The 15,888-nt window shown below is 40.3% G+C and overlaps 1 protein-coding gene across 1 annotated transcript; it reads left to right on the top strand.

Annotated features, from left to right (window-relative positions):
- Window positions 1–1,178: 1,178 nt before the first annotated feature.
- Window positions 1,179–14,544, top strand: FUNDC1 (FUN14 domain containing 1). The gene is made up of 5 exons (XM_055801815.1): window positions 1,179–1,338; window positions 3,421–3,577; window positions 5,472–5,547; window positions 12,254–12,382; window positions 13,900–14,544. The coding sequence occupies exons 1-5, from the start codon at window positions 1,308–1,310 to the stop codon at window positions 13,975–13,977; spliced, it is 471 nt and encodes a 156-aa protein (XP_055657790.1). The 5' UTR covers window positions 1,179–1,307; the 3' UTR covers window positions 13,978–14,544.
- Window positions 14,545–15,888: the final 1,344 nt, after the last annotated feature.

Here is a 15,888-nt window from a genome sequence, read left to right as displayed (position 1 = left end):
CAATGTTTGTAATAAAAATGTTAATAACCAAACCACTATTTCGTACACTAACTTTGAATTTTATACACCAACTTCAATGTCAAGGCTGATTTAAGAAGTACCTTTACACAGAAGTTTTTCTTGATTCTTTTTTTGCGTGTCTGTTAAAGTTAGTGTAATTAAGGGGTTGATGAGAATCTCAAGTGCTTAGTCTGCATGTTGCACGGGTCTTGCTCCAGAAAAAATAGCTGTATGATACGGGAAAAAGTGGGTTTGTTTTCATTATAATTGCCCATCTTGTGCATTGGCAGCATGAGTTCAAATGAGAAACAGTAAACCTTTTTAAATCGTATGTTTCCCATTTTCTGTTATTATTCATAATAATTGAACCCTCTTGCTTTCTTGATGCTCATATTGCCGCAATGTTCCTGAAGCTGTACATTCTGTATGGTACCCCTAAGTTACGGCTATAAAGGTTGTACAGAGCTGCACACAAAAAAACCCAAAATAAAAGCAGTAAAACGCAATAGCGTGGCCTTCAGCCCGCCAGGCCGCCACCGGCAGCACCCACTGCTACAAGCAGGGAGGGAGTACAGGGCGCCAGGAGATCCCGAGCTTCATCTTTTGAAACGTTCCACGGCTCACATTGATGTCACCTTGGCTCTTTGAGGCGCCTGGGCTCTTCCTTCCCGGTTGCTCATTTTTAGGGGCGTTGAGCGCCCCCGGCACGGCGACGCGCGGTCCTAACCGGCCCAGCTACGGCCGCGGGCGGCCCCTTGTCCAGCCGCGACCCCTGCCACCCCCGCTTCTCGCCCGCGGCAACGGCCACCCTGAGGCGTCCTGCGGCCCGCACGGCTATCACCGGGCTGAGCCGGGCCCGCCGCCCAGGCCAGAAGCCCCAGGCCCCGACCGTCCGGGCCGCCACGGCGGCGGGAGCGCCGCACCATGGGCCCGCGGCCTGCCCGGCCGGGTTCGGGGGGACGGGCCCCGCCGCCGAGGCGCTGCCCGCGGACAAACCCGGCCCCGCCGCGCCCCCCCTCCACGGTCCCCCGGGAACTGCCGCCCCAGCACCCTCCGCGGCACCGGGGGACCCGCGCTGCCCGCGCCGCCGCCACGGGGAAGAGTTCCCGGGCGCCCCTCGCGCTGCCGCGGGGGGAGGGGCGGTGAGGGCGGCGGGCGCACGCGCGCTGTGGCCCCGCGGCCGCAGAGGGGGCGGCGCCGCGGCGGAGGGGGAGCGCGGAGCGGCGCGGGGCGGGCGGCGCAGAGCGGCCCGCGGGGGGCGGAGCGAGGCGGCCCCGGGCCCGGCTCCGCTGTCAACACCGGCCAACATGGCGGCGCGGAGGCCCCGCGCCGCCTCAGGTCAGTGGGCGCCCCGCGGGCCCGGGCGCGTCCGCAGCGACGCATCCTGTACCGTCCCCTGGCGGGAGAGGGGAGGAGGCGCGGCGCGGCGGCCGCCCTTCCTCTCGGGGGCGAGGGGCAGCCCGGTCCCGGTGCCGGCGCCCGGGGGCGGGGGAGGGATGGCCCGGGCTCTGCCCCTCCCCCGTCCCCGTCGTGTCGCCCCCCCCCTCGCCGCTCGCGCGGCCGGTGGGGGAGGGGAGGGGACGGGCGGGGCGCCTGCGCGCCAGGTTGTTGTCGTTGGCTCGTCCCGGGGGGAGGCGGGGCTGGGCCCTCGGCGGGGCGCGGGGGGAGCGGGGGGAGCGGGAGCGCCGCACCGCACCGCACCGCACCGCACCGCACCGCACCGCACCGCACCGCACCGCACCGCACCGCACCGCACCGCACCGCGGCCGTGCGAGCGCCGCCCTCCTGCACGGGCAGGGCCCGGCGGCCGGGACAGCCAGCGCAGCCCAGCCCAGCCCAGCCCAGCCCTGTCCCGCGGGGAGGGGGCGGCGGCCACCCGCGGAAGGTGCGCTCGCGTTATCTTTTTCCACGCGACGCGTTACACTTGTGTGAGTTTTGATCCGAGCCATACTAATGAAGGGGCAGAATCAGCTGACGCTCTCTGACAACCTGTTTGTTTTCCTCCACTTAAAGCAGCTGAACAGTTTGCGCTTGATACCTTAAAGCTGGAAGGGCCATTCAGTACCTTCTGAGCATTATGGGCCTTGCTATTTATGTTCTAGTACTCAGGAACGCTTAGGTGATAATAAAGGGAAATAATTCATATCTACGTGTGTATTTCTTGCATTCTCTAACTTTTACCCATACTTGTAGTAATACTTTAAAAACAGCTGCTGAAATTCTTAATCAAATGTTACATATCTGCAGTCTCACTTTATAATTCTAGGAAGTAATTCAACTTCTCTTCCTCTCTGGAATCACCCAGTATCATTGCTGAACTTACATTTCACATTAAATCTATTTAACCAAAGTAGACTTTAGTTCATTTATGTGTGTCCATAGAACTATGATAATGCTTTTAAAATATTTTTCTTTAAAAATTTTCAAGCCATCTCTTCGCTTTGATGTCTGAGTATACATGGTATTTAGGTTCTCTAACTTGGAGTTGCAGGATGCCTATTTTGAAAATTTGATGGAATTGTACTGCAAATATGGAGCTTCATGGAAGTCCCAGCTTCATCTATTTCACCTGTTGTGGAAAAGCAGCAGAAGTGTCTCTTCTTGGCTTATTAGTGTATGCTAGTGTGTAGCCCTCTGAGGAAAACACTAGGCTAGAGGTTCTCAATCTTTCAAAGTTTTAGTCTGTCCAGTGGAGATGTGTGAGCTCTTTCATAAGTTTGACGTGTTTCACATTGCTTAAGATCATAAAAGACATTGTAGTAGGTCAGATGAAAGCCCAGCATCCTGTGTCCGAAAGCCATTGGCTGCAGGGTGATCTAAGAAAGATTTAACAGGGTAAGCAGGTATTGTTACTTTCTCAGAATGTTTGTAATGTTTTTCAGCCCAGGACCTTATTAGCCATGGTTAAGATGTTTGTATCTGACAGCCTTTGGCAGATCATTTGGGTCCATCTCCCCCTCTTTAATTTCTTCTGTTGTTATTTGGAGTCCACATCAGCTTTTGGTATCTACAGCATCCTGCGGCCAGCTGTTCCACAGGTTAACTCGGGCTTCCAGCAGGGGCTTGCTTTTTTTGTGTTGAACAAGCTACCTGCTGGTTTCATCCAATACATCTTAGTTCCTGTATTTGAACAGGTAGGAGATCCCTGTTCACCTTTCCTGTGCCAGTCATGGATTTTATAGATTTTATTTCCCCCTGTGGTCTTCTCTTCCTTACCTTGAACATTATGGCATAAAATCTCAAAATTCTTTATTCTTTGAGCTGCTGGATCATAGGTAGCCTGTATGCTGCAATTTAAACCATTGGATTAGCCAGTTAATACCATAACCAATTCTGTTAACGTTTGTTTTTTTTACATAAATTGTTAATTTACTGTATAACTGAGAAAATTACTTCTTTTTGTTTTGTTTTTCTTTTAAGAGCATGAAAGTGACGATGATTCCTATGAAGTGTTGGATTTAACAGAATATGCACGTCGTCACCATTGGTGGAATCGTGTGTTTGGCCGGAATTCAGGACCAATTGTAGAAAAATACTCTGTAGCTACTCAGATTGTGATGGGTGGTGTGACTGGCTGGTGAGTGAGCATCACTTTTTGTAACTGTCCTAGACATTTTACTGTGTTAAGAAGATCCCTTTCCAAGGCTATTTGTATCCTCTCTAACGGGATTTCATTTATCATTGATCAAGATTATCCATGTGTGAACAATTTCTTAATTCATTACTCTTGACTTATCATTCTGAAGTGTTTTGTAGTATTGGTAAAACACCATTTATTCATACCAGTTACTGTGAAAAGGATTTAGGGAAATGTCAAGAGCTTTAAAAATACAAGGAATAAATGGAAAATTACTGCATATAGCTTTTGTTTGTATGGAAAAGCTTATTTCCTTGCTAGTATAGATTTATAAATCTAGTTATGATATTATGGCTAAGACATACTTTATAAGTAAAAGAAATGAGAAAGGAAAAAAATTGTGGCAGAGTATACTTTTCATTAAGAGCCCCATTTCATAGAGACTTTTTTTTGCCTCTAAATTCAGCTGGAGCCATTTTGTACAAATTAAGTCTGCTCTCATGTTAACTGGAGAGAGATACCACAGCATAGTTGTGCTAAAATAGTTCATGGTGAAAGCTAGATAGTACAGATAAGAACTTAAACTGGAAAATATGGCCACAGCCGTAGCAGTTATGTCAAGGTATTTGTTATTCATGCAATGTCTCTATTCTAGTACTCTTAAAAAAATGTTAAGTACAGTGAAAAACAGCATTATAGTAGCAGAGTGACTTTTAAAATGGAATTATGCAAGATTTGGAAGATGAAATAGACCAAAAATGAAATTGTCACGTCCAGGCTCAGCACAGCTTTGAGGAGTGTAGGCTTAGCTTTCAGTCTGATTTTTTGGGGTTGTTTTTATTTTGTTTGTTTTTTGCCTCTGTAGCCTTAATATTATTTTTAGAAGTTAGATGTGTATACATAAACTCTGAAGCTTCCAGGGAATAGTTCATCTGGCATCCATGAAAACTGGCTTCTTGAAAGCTGGAAACTGTGTTTCAGTATCTGTAGATGTATATACCTCTCTATGCATTTCATGTATATAAATACGAATTTACTTTTCATGTGCAGGGGGGGAGAAAATTTCCCTCTGTGTGTGGGCTGGGGGCGGCAGGGGGGCAGGTCAGACACCAGCAGAGTTGTCCAGGGAAGTTGTGGAACCATTAGCCTTGGAAAAACTCAGCGCTTGCCCAAGTTAGGACCCTGAGCAACCTGATTTAGCTTGGAGGCTGGATTGGACTTTGCAGGTGGCCCAGTTTTGGGTAGGCAGCTGGACTAGATGACCTCCAGAGGTCCCTTCCTGCCCAAACTATTCTATATCAATATCTGTGCAGCTCTGTGTTTGATATGAGAGGGGAGACTGCAAACAAGATAATTAATTTTCTGGCTGCCTTGATCCCATTAAAAATAGACTGAGGCCATGTCCCAGTAGAGGGGCCCCTCTGATTTTTAAGTGTTGTGGTAAGGATGTATCTTCTTTTTACCTGAGATACTTAAGTTATGGGTTGTGTAGTTAATATAAATGATGGTAGAATATATTTACCTTTTGGTAATTACCATTTGGGAACTGTTATAGTGGCACTTTCATATTACTACATTGTGCTTTATTAACATGCTACATTTAATAGGAGCATACAGCTTTTCTGTGCAGGCGAGGTCTGGAGATCTCAATCTTACTTTAAAGGGGCCATCAGACAGCCACGAATTAGCAACCATTACTCATGTTGACTTGTGTTAGGTATTCTTAATTATTGTTTGTATTAAATATTCTGATTTTGAAATTTTAAAATGTGAAATGATACAGTTGCTTTGTTAAATTAAAAATAATAATAGTTGTAGTTGGGAATTTTAGAGTGTGGCATTTTTCAGCAGACAACTTCATTGGACTGGGTTTTTTTTGTTTTGTTCTCCTAAGGTGTGCGGGATTTTTGTTCCAGAAAGTCGGAAAGCTTGCAGCAACTGCAGTAGGTGGTGGCTTTCTTCTGCTTCAAGTATGTAGCATTTCATGCTTTCTAAGTTGGCAAATATTATTTACTAAACAATAGGAAAAACACAGCTGTTGGGTAAAATTTAATTAGGAAGGCTTCTTATCTACTTCATCTTTTTAGTCTTATCAGTCAAAAACTTACATTTCAGCTGTAATATTGTGTACAAAAGACAGTTCTAAAAAATGAATGGTGAATCAGAATCTACACTGTCCTGTAAAATAGTTTGTAGTAAGCCAAAAGAAACCGGTGTGCAGAAGCTGAGATGCTGTATGTGATTCACTGTTGTCACATCAGAGGAATTTCCTGTAAACCTGTGGTTAGGGAGATAAGGAATTTAAGCTGAGTTTATATTAAACAGGTTTGAGAATTTTATCAGTGCTTTAGAAGAAGTAGGCTTCTTTGGCAGTTGCTTGGAACACTTGCTGTGGTCCCATTATGAAGCCGTGTTTTTGTCTTTTCTCCCCATGCTGTACTATACTAGTTATATCTGTTGAACCTCTGAAGCTTTGCTGATTTCTGATAGCATCGTTGCATTCCTCTGTTCAGTTGGATTTCACATCCAAAAATTTTTAATGATGTTCCCTGGCACGACCATTTCCATTTTTCATCAGGTATTGTGGTATGGGGAGGACATATTTCCAAAAAGCCTTTAAATTAGATGATGAAACTTTTAAGTGATGGAGAATTTCACATACCCTTCTGTAAGATGCCAAGTAATTCTTAATTTTTTTACTGGCATTTTTTCATGTTTTAATGCCCATGAGCTTGTAATTTTTCCTCAAATCATTCCAGAGGAAGTAGACGGGTGCCTACTTAGGTTCAATCATATACCATTTTTTGAGACAGGCTGTTAAAGATACATATTTTTTTAATTTATTTAATCTTTTCAGCATCACCCTGGAGGATTTCTGAAAGGTGTATCCCACTTCCAGTTACTCCTTTGATTGTAATGGCTGTTGCAGTCAACCAGTGATCTGGAAGATTTGGGTAGTACCTGTGATTGTTGCTGCATAATGCATCAAAACATCACAGCTGTGTGAAGTACTCTTAACTTTCTTCATAATCATGTTCGCTACTGGGTTTAGGTTTGGTTTGGGTTTTTTTTTAAGCCACGTGCTAAACTTACAACATAGAACTGCAGCAGTCTGTGTGAGAGTGTGGACTCCTGGAACTATTTGGTTTAAGTTTTCAACAAATACGAAGTGTATTTTATTTTGAGTTACTCAAAAGCAATGGAAATGCATCCACAATGCAAAAAGTCAAAGAGAAATAGTTTCGATACGAAGCTTTACAGTAGTAGCATTCATTCCACTTCACCATTGTACATTGATGACCTTTTTGAATCTGGAAATCACTGGTTATTGGGCTTGTACCTGAACATAGGGATGAATTTTACAAGGGTGCTGAATCTGAAATAGTTAAGACCATACAGATGTAAATTTTTGGCAAGATGCGCTATGCCAGCAAATGAATCAATGTGATGGAGTACTTTGGACGTCTTTAGCCCATAATGTGTATTTCTGGATCATGACGGAAGAATTAATCATTTATTGAGGTATATATATACACACACACAGTGGATCTTGAAGTACTTGTCACCTCTTTCATCCAGTTGACTTTAGGATCTGAATCCCTCTTCCTGTGTTGTGTGCCACTGGTCTTAATTCTTTTAATGACAATTCTAACCTAAGTATGACTGAAGAGCCTACAGAACGGTGGGCTGGCATCCAGGGGTAGCAGGTAGAGAATGTTGCCTGCAGGTACCTTCATTAGTACTTCCAACTACAGAAAGCTGAAAAGTTAAAACTAAGACCTGTAGAGAAAGGAGACTAGAAATTGTTTAAAACACATTACTTGCGCAGTGTTTTTGCTTGTTGAGCTGTGATGCTTGGAGAGCTTTCCGTTACATAAAACTTATTTGTCATGTGTTTGAGTGTCTGATTTCTTAGTTGATCTCATTTACAGTGTATCTGAAAAGAGATACTATTCATGAGAAAAAGTGAGTTTCATATTTTGAGTTGTCGATATCTTTAATTAAGTAAGACCACATTCTCTTGGAAGGGAATGAGGTAAATGCCGTGGTCTTTCTTTTTAATTCAGAATGTTTTGCATTTTAAAGGTGAGTCATAAATTCTATAGTGTAATTACATTTCCGTAGTCTTTAATTTTTTCATTTAAAGATCACACATTGTAAATTTAATTTCCATATGAATACATGTTCAGCACTTCCCCTGAGTGGGCAGAGTCGCATTTCAGCACATGACTAGAAACTTCCTTTTTATCTGTAGATTTATCTGAAGTTGCAGATTTCATTCAACTGCTGATTGCACTATTGACATTGTAATTGTGTGCTAAAACAAAAACTACAGAAGGCAAAAGTCTTGTCTAAAGCCCATTCAGTGAATCATTTCAGTCCTGAAATTAAAAAAAAAATGTATTTTTTTCTTCAGCATGTAATGACTTTTCAAAAAATCTAGTAGCAAACTGAAAGCAATACATTTCTGGAGTGTCAGTTTGTACAAGAAGCAAAAAAGATTTGTCAGATTTTTGTAAGTGATCTAAAAGGTTTTCAGTCTTAATACAGATTAAATGAAAAGTAGTCTGAGGAAGAGAATAAAAATGATATTAAAGAATTTTCATAGTCTCAAAATGAAGATCTATTATCACATCTTTGATCAAATTAAGCTGTTGAAATATCCAGCACAATTAGCTATCCTTTTTATTGAAATAGATGTAGTTTTTCAAATATGCTGGTATGAGAGCAATATCCATATACTGTATTAAGGAAAATATAATTCATTTCTCATAACAAGTACAGAATTTTCCTTGGATAACTTCTGTTTTATACAGCACAGTTCAGTGAAATCCTGAAGAGCAGGGAAGTGTGAACTCACGTGGTTCTGCTATAATGAAGTGGTTAAAAGCAGTTGCTCTTAATGAGTGCCTGTTCTCTCTTCTGTGTTTTTAAACTCCTGTATCCTTAATAGTGGTTTCATTGCTTTTTGCTCTGCAGTCTGCGTAAAAATTACAAGTTTTTCCATTGTGTGTTGACTATTATTTAATCATAAAATTGTGGGGGGGGTCAGTTATTTGTGCTTTCACTAATATATTTTGCCTCATCCTGTTAATATACAATTGATTCAATGCTTCATTAAATTATCTTCTGACTTAAAAAAAGTAAATTTTTGAAAACAACACAAGAGGCAAGATAAATGCTAAAATATCCTTGGCTGTATCTCGTAGAGTGGTTTGTTAATACCATGCCATGATGATGATGATGATGATGTGGCATTTCAGTGAAGTGTGGAGAGAACAACATGCTTCTAGGGGTGGGGACTTAATAAGAAAGAGTTGTATTCAGTTTTGCCTTGAACATCCCACTTGACAGTTGATGTGTGCAGACTTTGAGGGAACATTCTGTGAAACAGCCAAAGCAAATGGTAGTTGGAAGTTGACCTTTTAAAGAAATACCGTATTTCTGGCAGGTTTTGACATGAAATGGAGGGGTATGGTTTCTCTGTCTTTGTAAATTGGAGTAGTTTCAGTGGTTACAGTGGAGCTGTGCTAGCAGATGACGGCTGAAGATACAGCCTGTGCAGTTTAACTCTTACAAAAAAAGGTTGTGTCATTTCTCAGTCCCTCATTTTCTTTATGTATTGAAGTTAGAGACTTGTCAGATCTGTTCCGGAAACTGGTTGAGTGTGATGGGGGTTGCTACCTATCTAAATACCAGAAGATACTTAAAAGTGCGCATGGTTTCTGTGTGCTACACAAGCAGCTGAGCACAGGGAGCTCACGTGTATCTTCTGGGCTTAGTTGGACTTTTTTTTAGTATGAGAGATTTTTGTCTTTGAGGAAATTAAGACTCTTTTGTCCCGTCTTGCCATATAAAAGTTTTACTCTTAAACATTTTTTGCTCGTTAGTCTTAATACTGTTTCACAATAACAAAGTGCTAGCATACCTCTCCAGTATCACTCCCAAAATGACATCTTCCCATCCAGATTCTCTCTTGAAAGATGCACTTATTTTTAGTATTCCTGCAATGATATATTTTTCAATTGCCTTTTTGGAAAAAATGAATTCTTTTTTTCAACAGTTTTGGAAGGTCTTGAACAAAAATAAATTTTACTAATGTGATACATGAGAGAGAGATGCATGTATATAATATATATTATGCCATTATCATATGTACTTCTATAGATAGATTTCTGTATATACAGAAATAGATGTACCCCACCCCCATGTCTTTTTAAGAGACGTGATCTATATGTGTAGACTTAGATGACTCATTATCTTAAGTATGGAACTGATAATGGAGTGTTATTTTAGTTTGTTATTGTAGGGGCTGGGTTTAAGAATACTAGTGAACTTTTAAGAAATTGTGTTTATGTAAATTTACTGTTGTAAGCAAATAATTTTTTTATGATGTATTAGGGTCTAAAAATTGAAAGCTGTCTCACCAGCATTTGAGTCCGGTGGGATTATTTCTGCGCTTGTATACGAAGTTATGTAATTAGTAGGATTGCAGCCAAAGCCAATACGACGCAGGCTCTGACTATCACTGCAGTGAAGTACAACATTTTTTTTCTTCTCAGTTATAGATCTTACATTGAAAACATTGATCTCTGTTGCTTATTTCATAGATGTGTACAAATGCTCAAAAGCAGAACTTAAGATCTCTGCTGCTAAGTTCAGGGAGAAAAGTATAATTTTTATTGTGTACACTGGAGTTTTGGTACAAACTGAAGTTGTAACTACTGCAGAGCTAAACAGAACTTAATTAAAAAATTATGCCTCATCTTTGTACTGTATGGATAACTGAGCTAATTAAACTAGTCTTAATGAAATACTTCCTTTAAAGTCCTTTTACTTAGATTTTTTTTTTTTTTAATGAGCAAGCAAATATATTAACATTTCATACATTTTGTTGACTGGGTAGATCAGTCCATATTTACTTTTCAGTTTTATGAGTTAGAAGGCACTGACTTAATGTTTGGGCCTTTTTGAAATTCTTGTAATAATGTTAAATTCATAAAAGAAAAATTGCCCCAGTGTACAGCCTTTTCTGTTCCTGGTATGTCATCCAGTGACTGGATGTGCAACTAGTACAGCTTTAAAACCAGTTTTATGTTTTCATACTGTATAATAGACAGTCGTTAATTAGCTATCCCTGCATAAACACCGGTGCCCCTCTGGATAAATGGTTTTACAATAGGCAGTCAAGGTCAATGAATCCGTTACGAATATAGTAACTTAATTTTGCATTTGTCCAGTTAATTGTTTTTTTTTAATCTTGTGCAAAGATGGAAACTGAAATTTACTTTCTTACATAGGTGGTCTTTTAGGAGCTTTGTTTTGAATTCAGACAAAATCTGTCTGAGACTTTTTTCATTTTAGTCTTTCAGGATCGTGAAATTCTTATTTGTGGTAAGGTATCTTGCTTACTTATTGTGGCTGTAGTAAAACAAGCTAGATGGTCTACGTTTAGTTATATGGTATGTGAAAGTCAAAATTCAGTACCAGTAAGCAGTATGAAACATTTCTTTTTATGTCAAACCTAATAAGTTGTATATTTAAATGTGTTCCGTGAAAGTTCATCATCTGTGACTTTGATTTACCAATTGTACAGTTTCCATAGAACACTGTTACATAAGTGACGTAAATTTGCCAAACATGACTTTAAGAAGGACCTGAGAAATCTCACTCTTTATGAAGAACTTTTGGTATAACAGTCATTTACCCTGTAAAGTCAGTGGTCTGTATCTATCAGTCTTAGCAGTTAAATAAGCAGTAATCGTTAGTTTTGGGGGGTTTCCTTCTCTCTGGTTTTTTTTTCCCAACCAGTGAGTTGTTTAACTGTTCTCTAGAGCATGCAGTAATTGCCTGATTGTTTTGGGGTTTTTTTAAGCTGTGATCTTATAAACATTTAAATATTTATTTCTTTTGTGAATTGTCTTAAAGAAATTGGTCAGATTGTCAGTGTTGGTCAAGTAACAGAACATCTTACTTGTTTCCAGGATCAAATCTTAGTAACAGAAATAAGGCAAAATCTCACGGATGTTTAAGCATTTGGGAGTTCAAGTGTAAATTGGTATGAACAATCCCCCAAAACTTACTCATTTTGCTGATGTTACAGAACTTGTGCTGTACCCAGGCCATGTTATTTTTCTACTCACTGGCTTTGTGTTGTAGAAAGTATGAGAATTCTCTTGTATCTAATACTTTTTTGTTGGACACTTTAAATGATGTAGGGCAAAATAAGGGGTTTCAGTATTTCTAAGGATGATTCTGATTAGCCCCAGATACCCTCTCACAAATCAGAATTCCACAATTCTGAAAGAAGCTGAAATTAAAGAGTTTTTTCATTGTTGTCCTATGATTGTGGTTTTCTTACAAGTAAAGTTACAGTAAATGCTGAAGGAAAAACATTTTTATTTAAACCTTTTATAGCTGAAAAATAGAGAATGGGTAAAATTAACGAGAGTCTACTGAACTTTGCTGTTGCTTGTTCTAATTTGAACTGCTGTTACTGTGGAAAATATTAGTGTTTGAAGCAGTGTACCTGCTATAACTGAACAATCTCTTTTCCTGTATCTGTAACTATAAAAAAACCCCACACACCCCTCCAACTTTGTAGGCACTAAGAAACTGTATTTTGACTTGTAAAATGTTAACGACAATTGTACTAAATACCCTTTATTTTCCTAGATCGCTAGTCATAGTGGATATGTACAAGTTGACTGGAAGAGAGTTGAAAAAGATGTAAACAAAGCAAAAAAACAGTTAAAAAAACGTGCAAATAAGGCAGCACCGGAAATCAATACCTTAATTGAAGAGGTAAGCCTAAGGTGATAAACTCTTTTCTACCAGCCAGTTTTTCTTACCTTCAGCTGCAGGTGATGATTAATTGAAAATGCAGGTGCAAAACTGGAAGGCATCAGAAATACTCTGGCTGTATTATTTTATTAAAAGTTATCAGATTTGTCTCTCTTTTATTCATTTAGCATTCTATTTTTTCACTCTTAAAGATGACACAAACACTTCAAAGTTAATGCATTTCTACAGCTGATACGGCTTAGGGACTGCCACTGACTTTGCCATTTAGTCTGTGTGGATTCTTGGCTAGCAAGAAAGCCAGTGGGGTCATGACACAGTAAAAAGTTGAAGATACTGTGGTTAAAACATGGTGGCTACAAAGACAAAAGACAAATTTTCTTAGACTGCTGATAACAGAATTACTTGGTTGTACAAGACTGACCTTTCTTTCTGAATAAAAGCTAGGACTACTTCGTAACTAGAGTTGCGGTTTTTATCTCATTTTTATACAGTTCCAAGAATGTCTGTCTGTGGAATCTGTCAGTTATGTACTACATTGAAAAGAGGTAGCCTGTGATACTGATGAGTGTCACTGGGGCTATTTTGTTCTGTTGTTTGAAGACTTTAATTATTTGGTCTTTGGGGTTTTTTTAAAAGTACGTTTAGCCTTTTCCACATATTTTCACACTTCATACAGGCCATCTAAGCTGCTTTCTTAGTGACTGTGAATCCTGGCTTGGAAGATGCTGCAGACAGTGTAACAGCAGCCACACTGACACACTCAGATGTAACCTGTATGGAGTTGCACAGAGGCTGATAACAATTACGTTACATTTTAATGTGAATATGAAGTGGAAGTTGGAGAGATGGTTTTCTAGCTTATTCTAGCTTTTTCTTTTTTCTCATATTTTATTACTTTCTTCTAATTGTGTATTAATAGCTTATCTGAAGTGTTTGAAGTGGAGGATTTATGAAATGGCACGTTTGATATACCGTGTTATACTCTGCTATTACTTCATGAGACACTGTACACAAATGTCATTATACCTGAGTGTTTCTTGTAGAAAGAAGTTGTTGGGAAACTGGCTGATAATGGAGTGAAGTATATTTCTTTTCCAGTGATCTAGTCTTCCAAAAAACAGTTGGTTTGTTTTTAAACGTTTTTCATGTGATTAAAATCGAAGTCATGGTGGTGCTTATGCTTTTTTGCCAAGGGAGTTTGTAAAACATCTGTCTTGTTTTAAGCAAAACAAGAGTGGTATTGGCATGAAATTGCTATGACAGTTCCTCTGTATTTTGACTTTGAAAATACTAACTGTATTTTAAATATATTGTTAAAGACAGCTGAGTCTCAGTTTTCACTCCCTTGGTGCCAGCAGTTGCCACCTAGCTTTATATGTTTTTAAACACATTGCTTTCCCCTGCACCCCTCTCCCTAATTTTAGTATTCTTGTTTCCAGGCACTTGTGATTAAGTATTAAATGCTACAATCGGACACAACTAACTCAGTTCTTTACAAGTATTATTTTTCTTCTCAGTCAACAGAATTTATCAAACAAAACATCGTGGTGTCCGGCGGATTTGTTGGAGGTTTTTTGTTAGGCCTGGCATCCTAAGGACCTGAATCGTCTATTCCTGATGGCATTCATGTCGGCAAAGAACGGTTGTGGTGACAGGCTGTCTATAAGCAGTGTGCGTCACTGGTCCTTCCAGAGCAAGACGAGTGGACTAGCTAGACAACTTGGAAGCTTTTACATTTCAGGCTTTTGCCTCTTGAAGCTTGGCAAAACTAGAATTTGCTGAAAAACTGTGCAGTGCTCATTATAGCATTTCTGGGCAAAACTGGTTCATCTTCATCATGACTCTTTTTATGTATGACCTTTCAAGATCTAGCATTTTTTAAAATGTTAATTCTTGGAATATAGATATGTAGCCATACTGTAAGAAAGAAAGCTCCATTTCTATGTTTTCAGTTAAATACTGTTTATTTTAAAAGTATTTTTCTTCATGCTGTAGTAGATAGTATCAATGACTACATAATGTATATGATACTGTAATTTCAGCCTCATGGCTGTCCAGGTTCTTTAGAAGTCACTGCAATAATGATCAATCTGTAATACCTTTTTACAGAGTATTAAGTAACAAAGAATCATGAGCTTATTAAAGATGAAAATTAACTTTGACTCTGTCCTTTGTGTACACAGAAAATAAGAAAGCCTCGTGTTCATAGCTTGCAAGCATCTGGTACAAATGTTTGCAGAGATGCTTGTGATACTTGTGTGCTAAGTAAATGTATGTATGTTATTTTTCCCAGATGTGTAGATATGCGTAAACTCATTGATAAAACTGTACTACACAGATAATCATTGCAAGCGCATACTCCACAGCTATCTGACGCTTAATTGTTTTGCGTTCAGTAAACCGTGGAGGTCGTTTCAGATTTCAGTAGTTGGCGAGGTGAAGAGATGAGGCTTCTGCCTGAGCACTTCGCAAAGGCTGGTACTTTGTAGGGCTCGACAGGGTGTCAGCACAATGTGCCTGCGATGAACTGAAGGCTGCTCTTGCAGCCCATTTTAGCTGGAAATGATACTCGCTTTCATATTCACCTCTGTTGCCACTGTGTTCTCCCTAACTTAGACACAGTTTTTTGGATTTTTTTTACAGTTGTCACTTAATTTGACTTTCACTGTCTAGGGTGCCAGCTATGGAAAAATGAGGGTACAGATTGGCTTCAGTTAGCTTATTGGAAGACTGCCTATATCTTCTGAAGTCTGGGAAAGCGAATGGGACTTAATCTGCTCAATGTGTTTGCTGCCTCTGCCTTTGATGGATCAAAGCAGGAAGTGGATTCTAAAGGAGGTTGGAGGCATAATTGTGGGTGGGCTGGAAAATTTACCCTCAAGTAGGTTTTTAAGGTAGTTTTGGTAATTTGTTACTAGGTTATTCTAAAGAAGTTAAGGATCCAAACAAATACTTAATGCATTTTTCTGCATTTAAACTTGGAACATTTTAGAAGTTCTACCCAAGAAGGACTGTTTGCTCTGCCCCTCTTTCTCTGGGTTTTACTGTGCCAGCAAGTTAACGTGAAATGGAGTCTCCCTCACGCGGGTTCTGTTGGGTTCCTGTCACGTGTCTGAACAAGAGTGATTCTTTAGCACCGGATGGACGTGAACTTTGGATGTCCAGGACGTGGGATGAACACCCATCAGCTGGGCTGGGTGTGAAAGGCGTTTGACGTAGTAACCTAGTGTATGTTTAGACTAGTGCATCTGTGGACTTCAGAGGTCTGTATTGTATGTTGACTTCATTTATGCATGCTTGTGGCCAGAGTAAGTTACGAAGCACATCATCCGTATGTGTGAGGTTTAAGGATTAGTTCAGCTACAGCCTGCGAAGGCTTTTGAAAATAACCTGCCCACGAACCAAACCAAACCCCCAAACCCAAGGAATGGCCACAAGTAACACGTTAGCATCCTAAACATTCTGTTTTCAGGTGAGTATCTAAAGTGATGTAAACGCATTCGTTG

The sequence above is a fragment of the Falco peregrinus genome, chromosome 4 (genome assembly GCF_023634155.1).
Source record: "Falco peregrinus isolate bFalPer1 chromosome 4, bFalPer1.pri, whole genome shotgun sequence".
NCBI lineage: Eukaryota > Metazoa > Chordata > Aves > Falconiformes > Falconidae > Falco > Falco peregrinus.
This window is presented reverse-complemented; position numbering and strand designations above follow the sequence as displayed.

Excerpts from the sequence above, each read along its gene's own strand:
- FUNDC1 (XM_055801815.1), top strand. The coding sequence starts at position 1,308 with ATGGCGGCGCGGAGGCCCCGCGCCGCCTCAG. Across the intron at positions 3,578-5,471 it reads ATGGGTGGTGTGACTGGCTG|GTGTGCGGGATTTTTGTTCC; the intron begins GTGAGTGAGCAT and ends TGTTCTCCTAAG. Across the intron at positions 12,383-13,899 it reads TCAATACCTTAATTGAAGAG|TCAACAGAATTTATCAAACA; the intron begins GTAAGCCTAAGG and ends TTTTCTTCTCAG.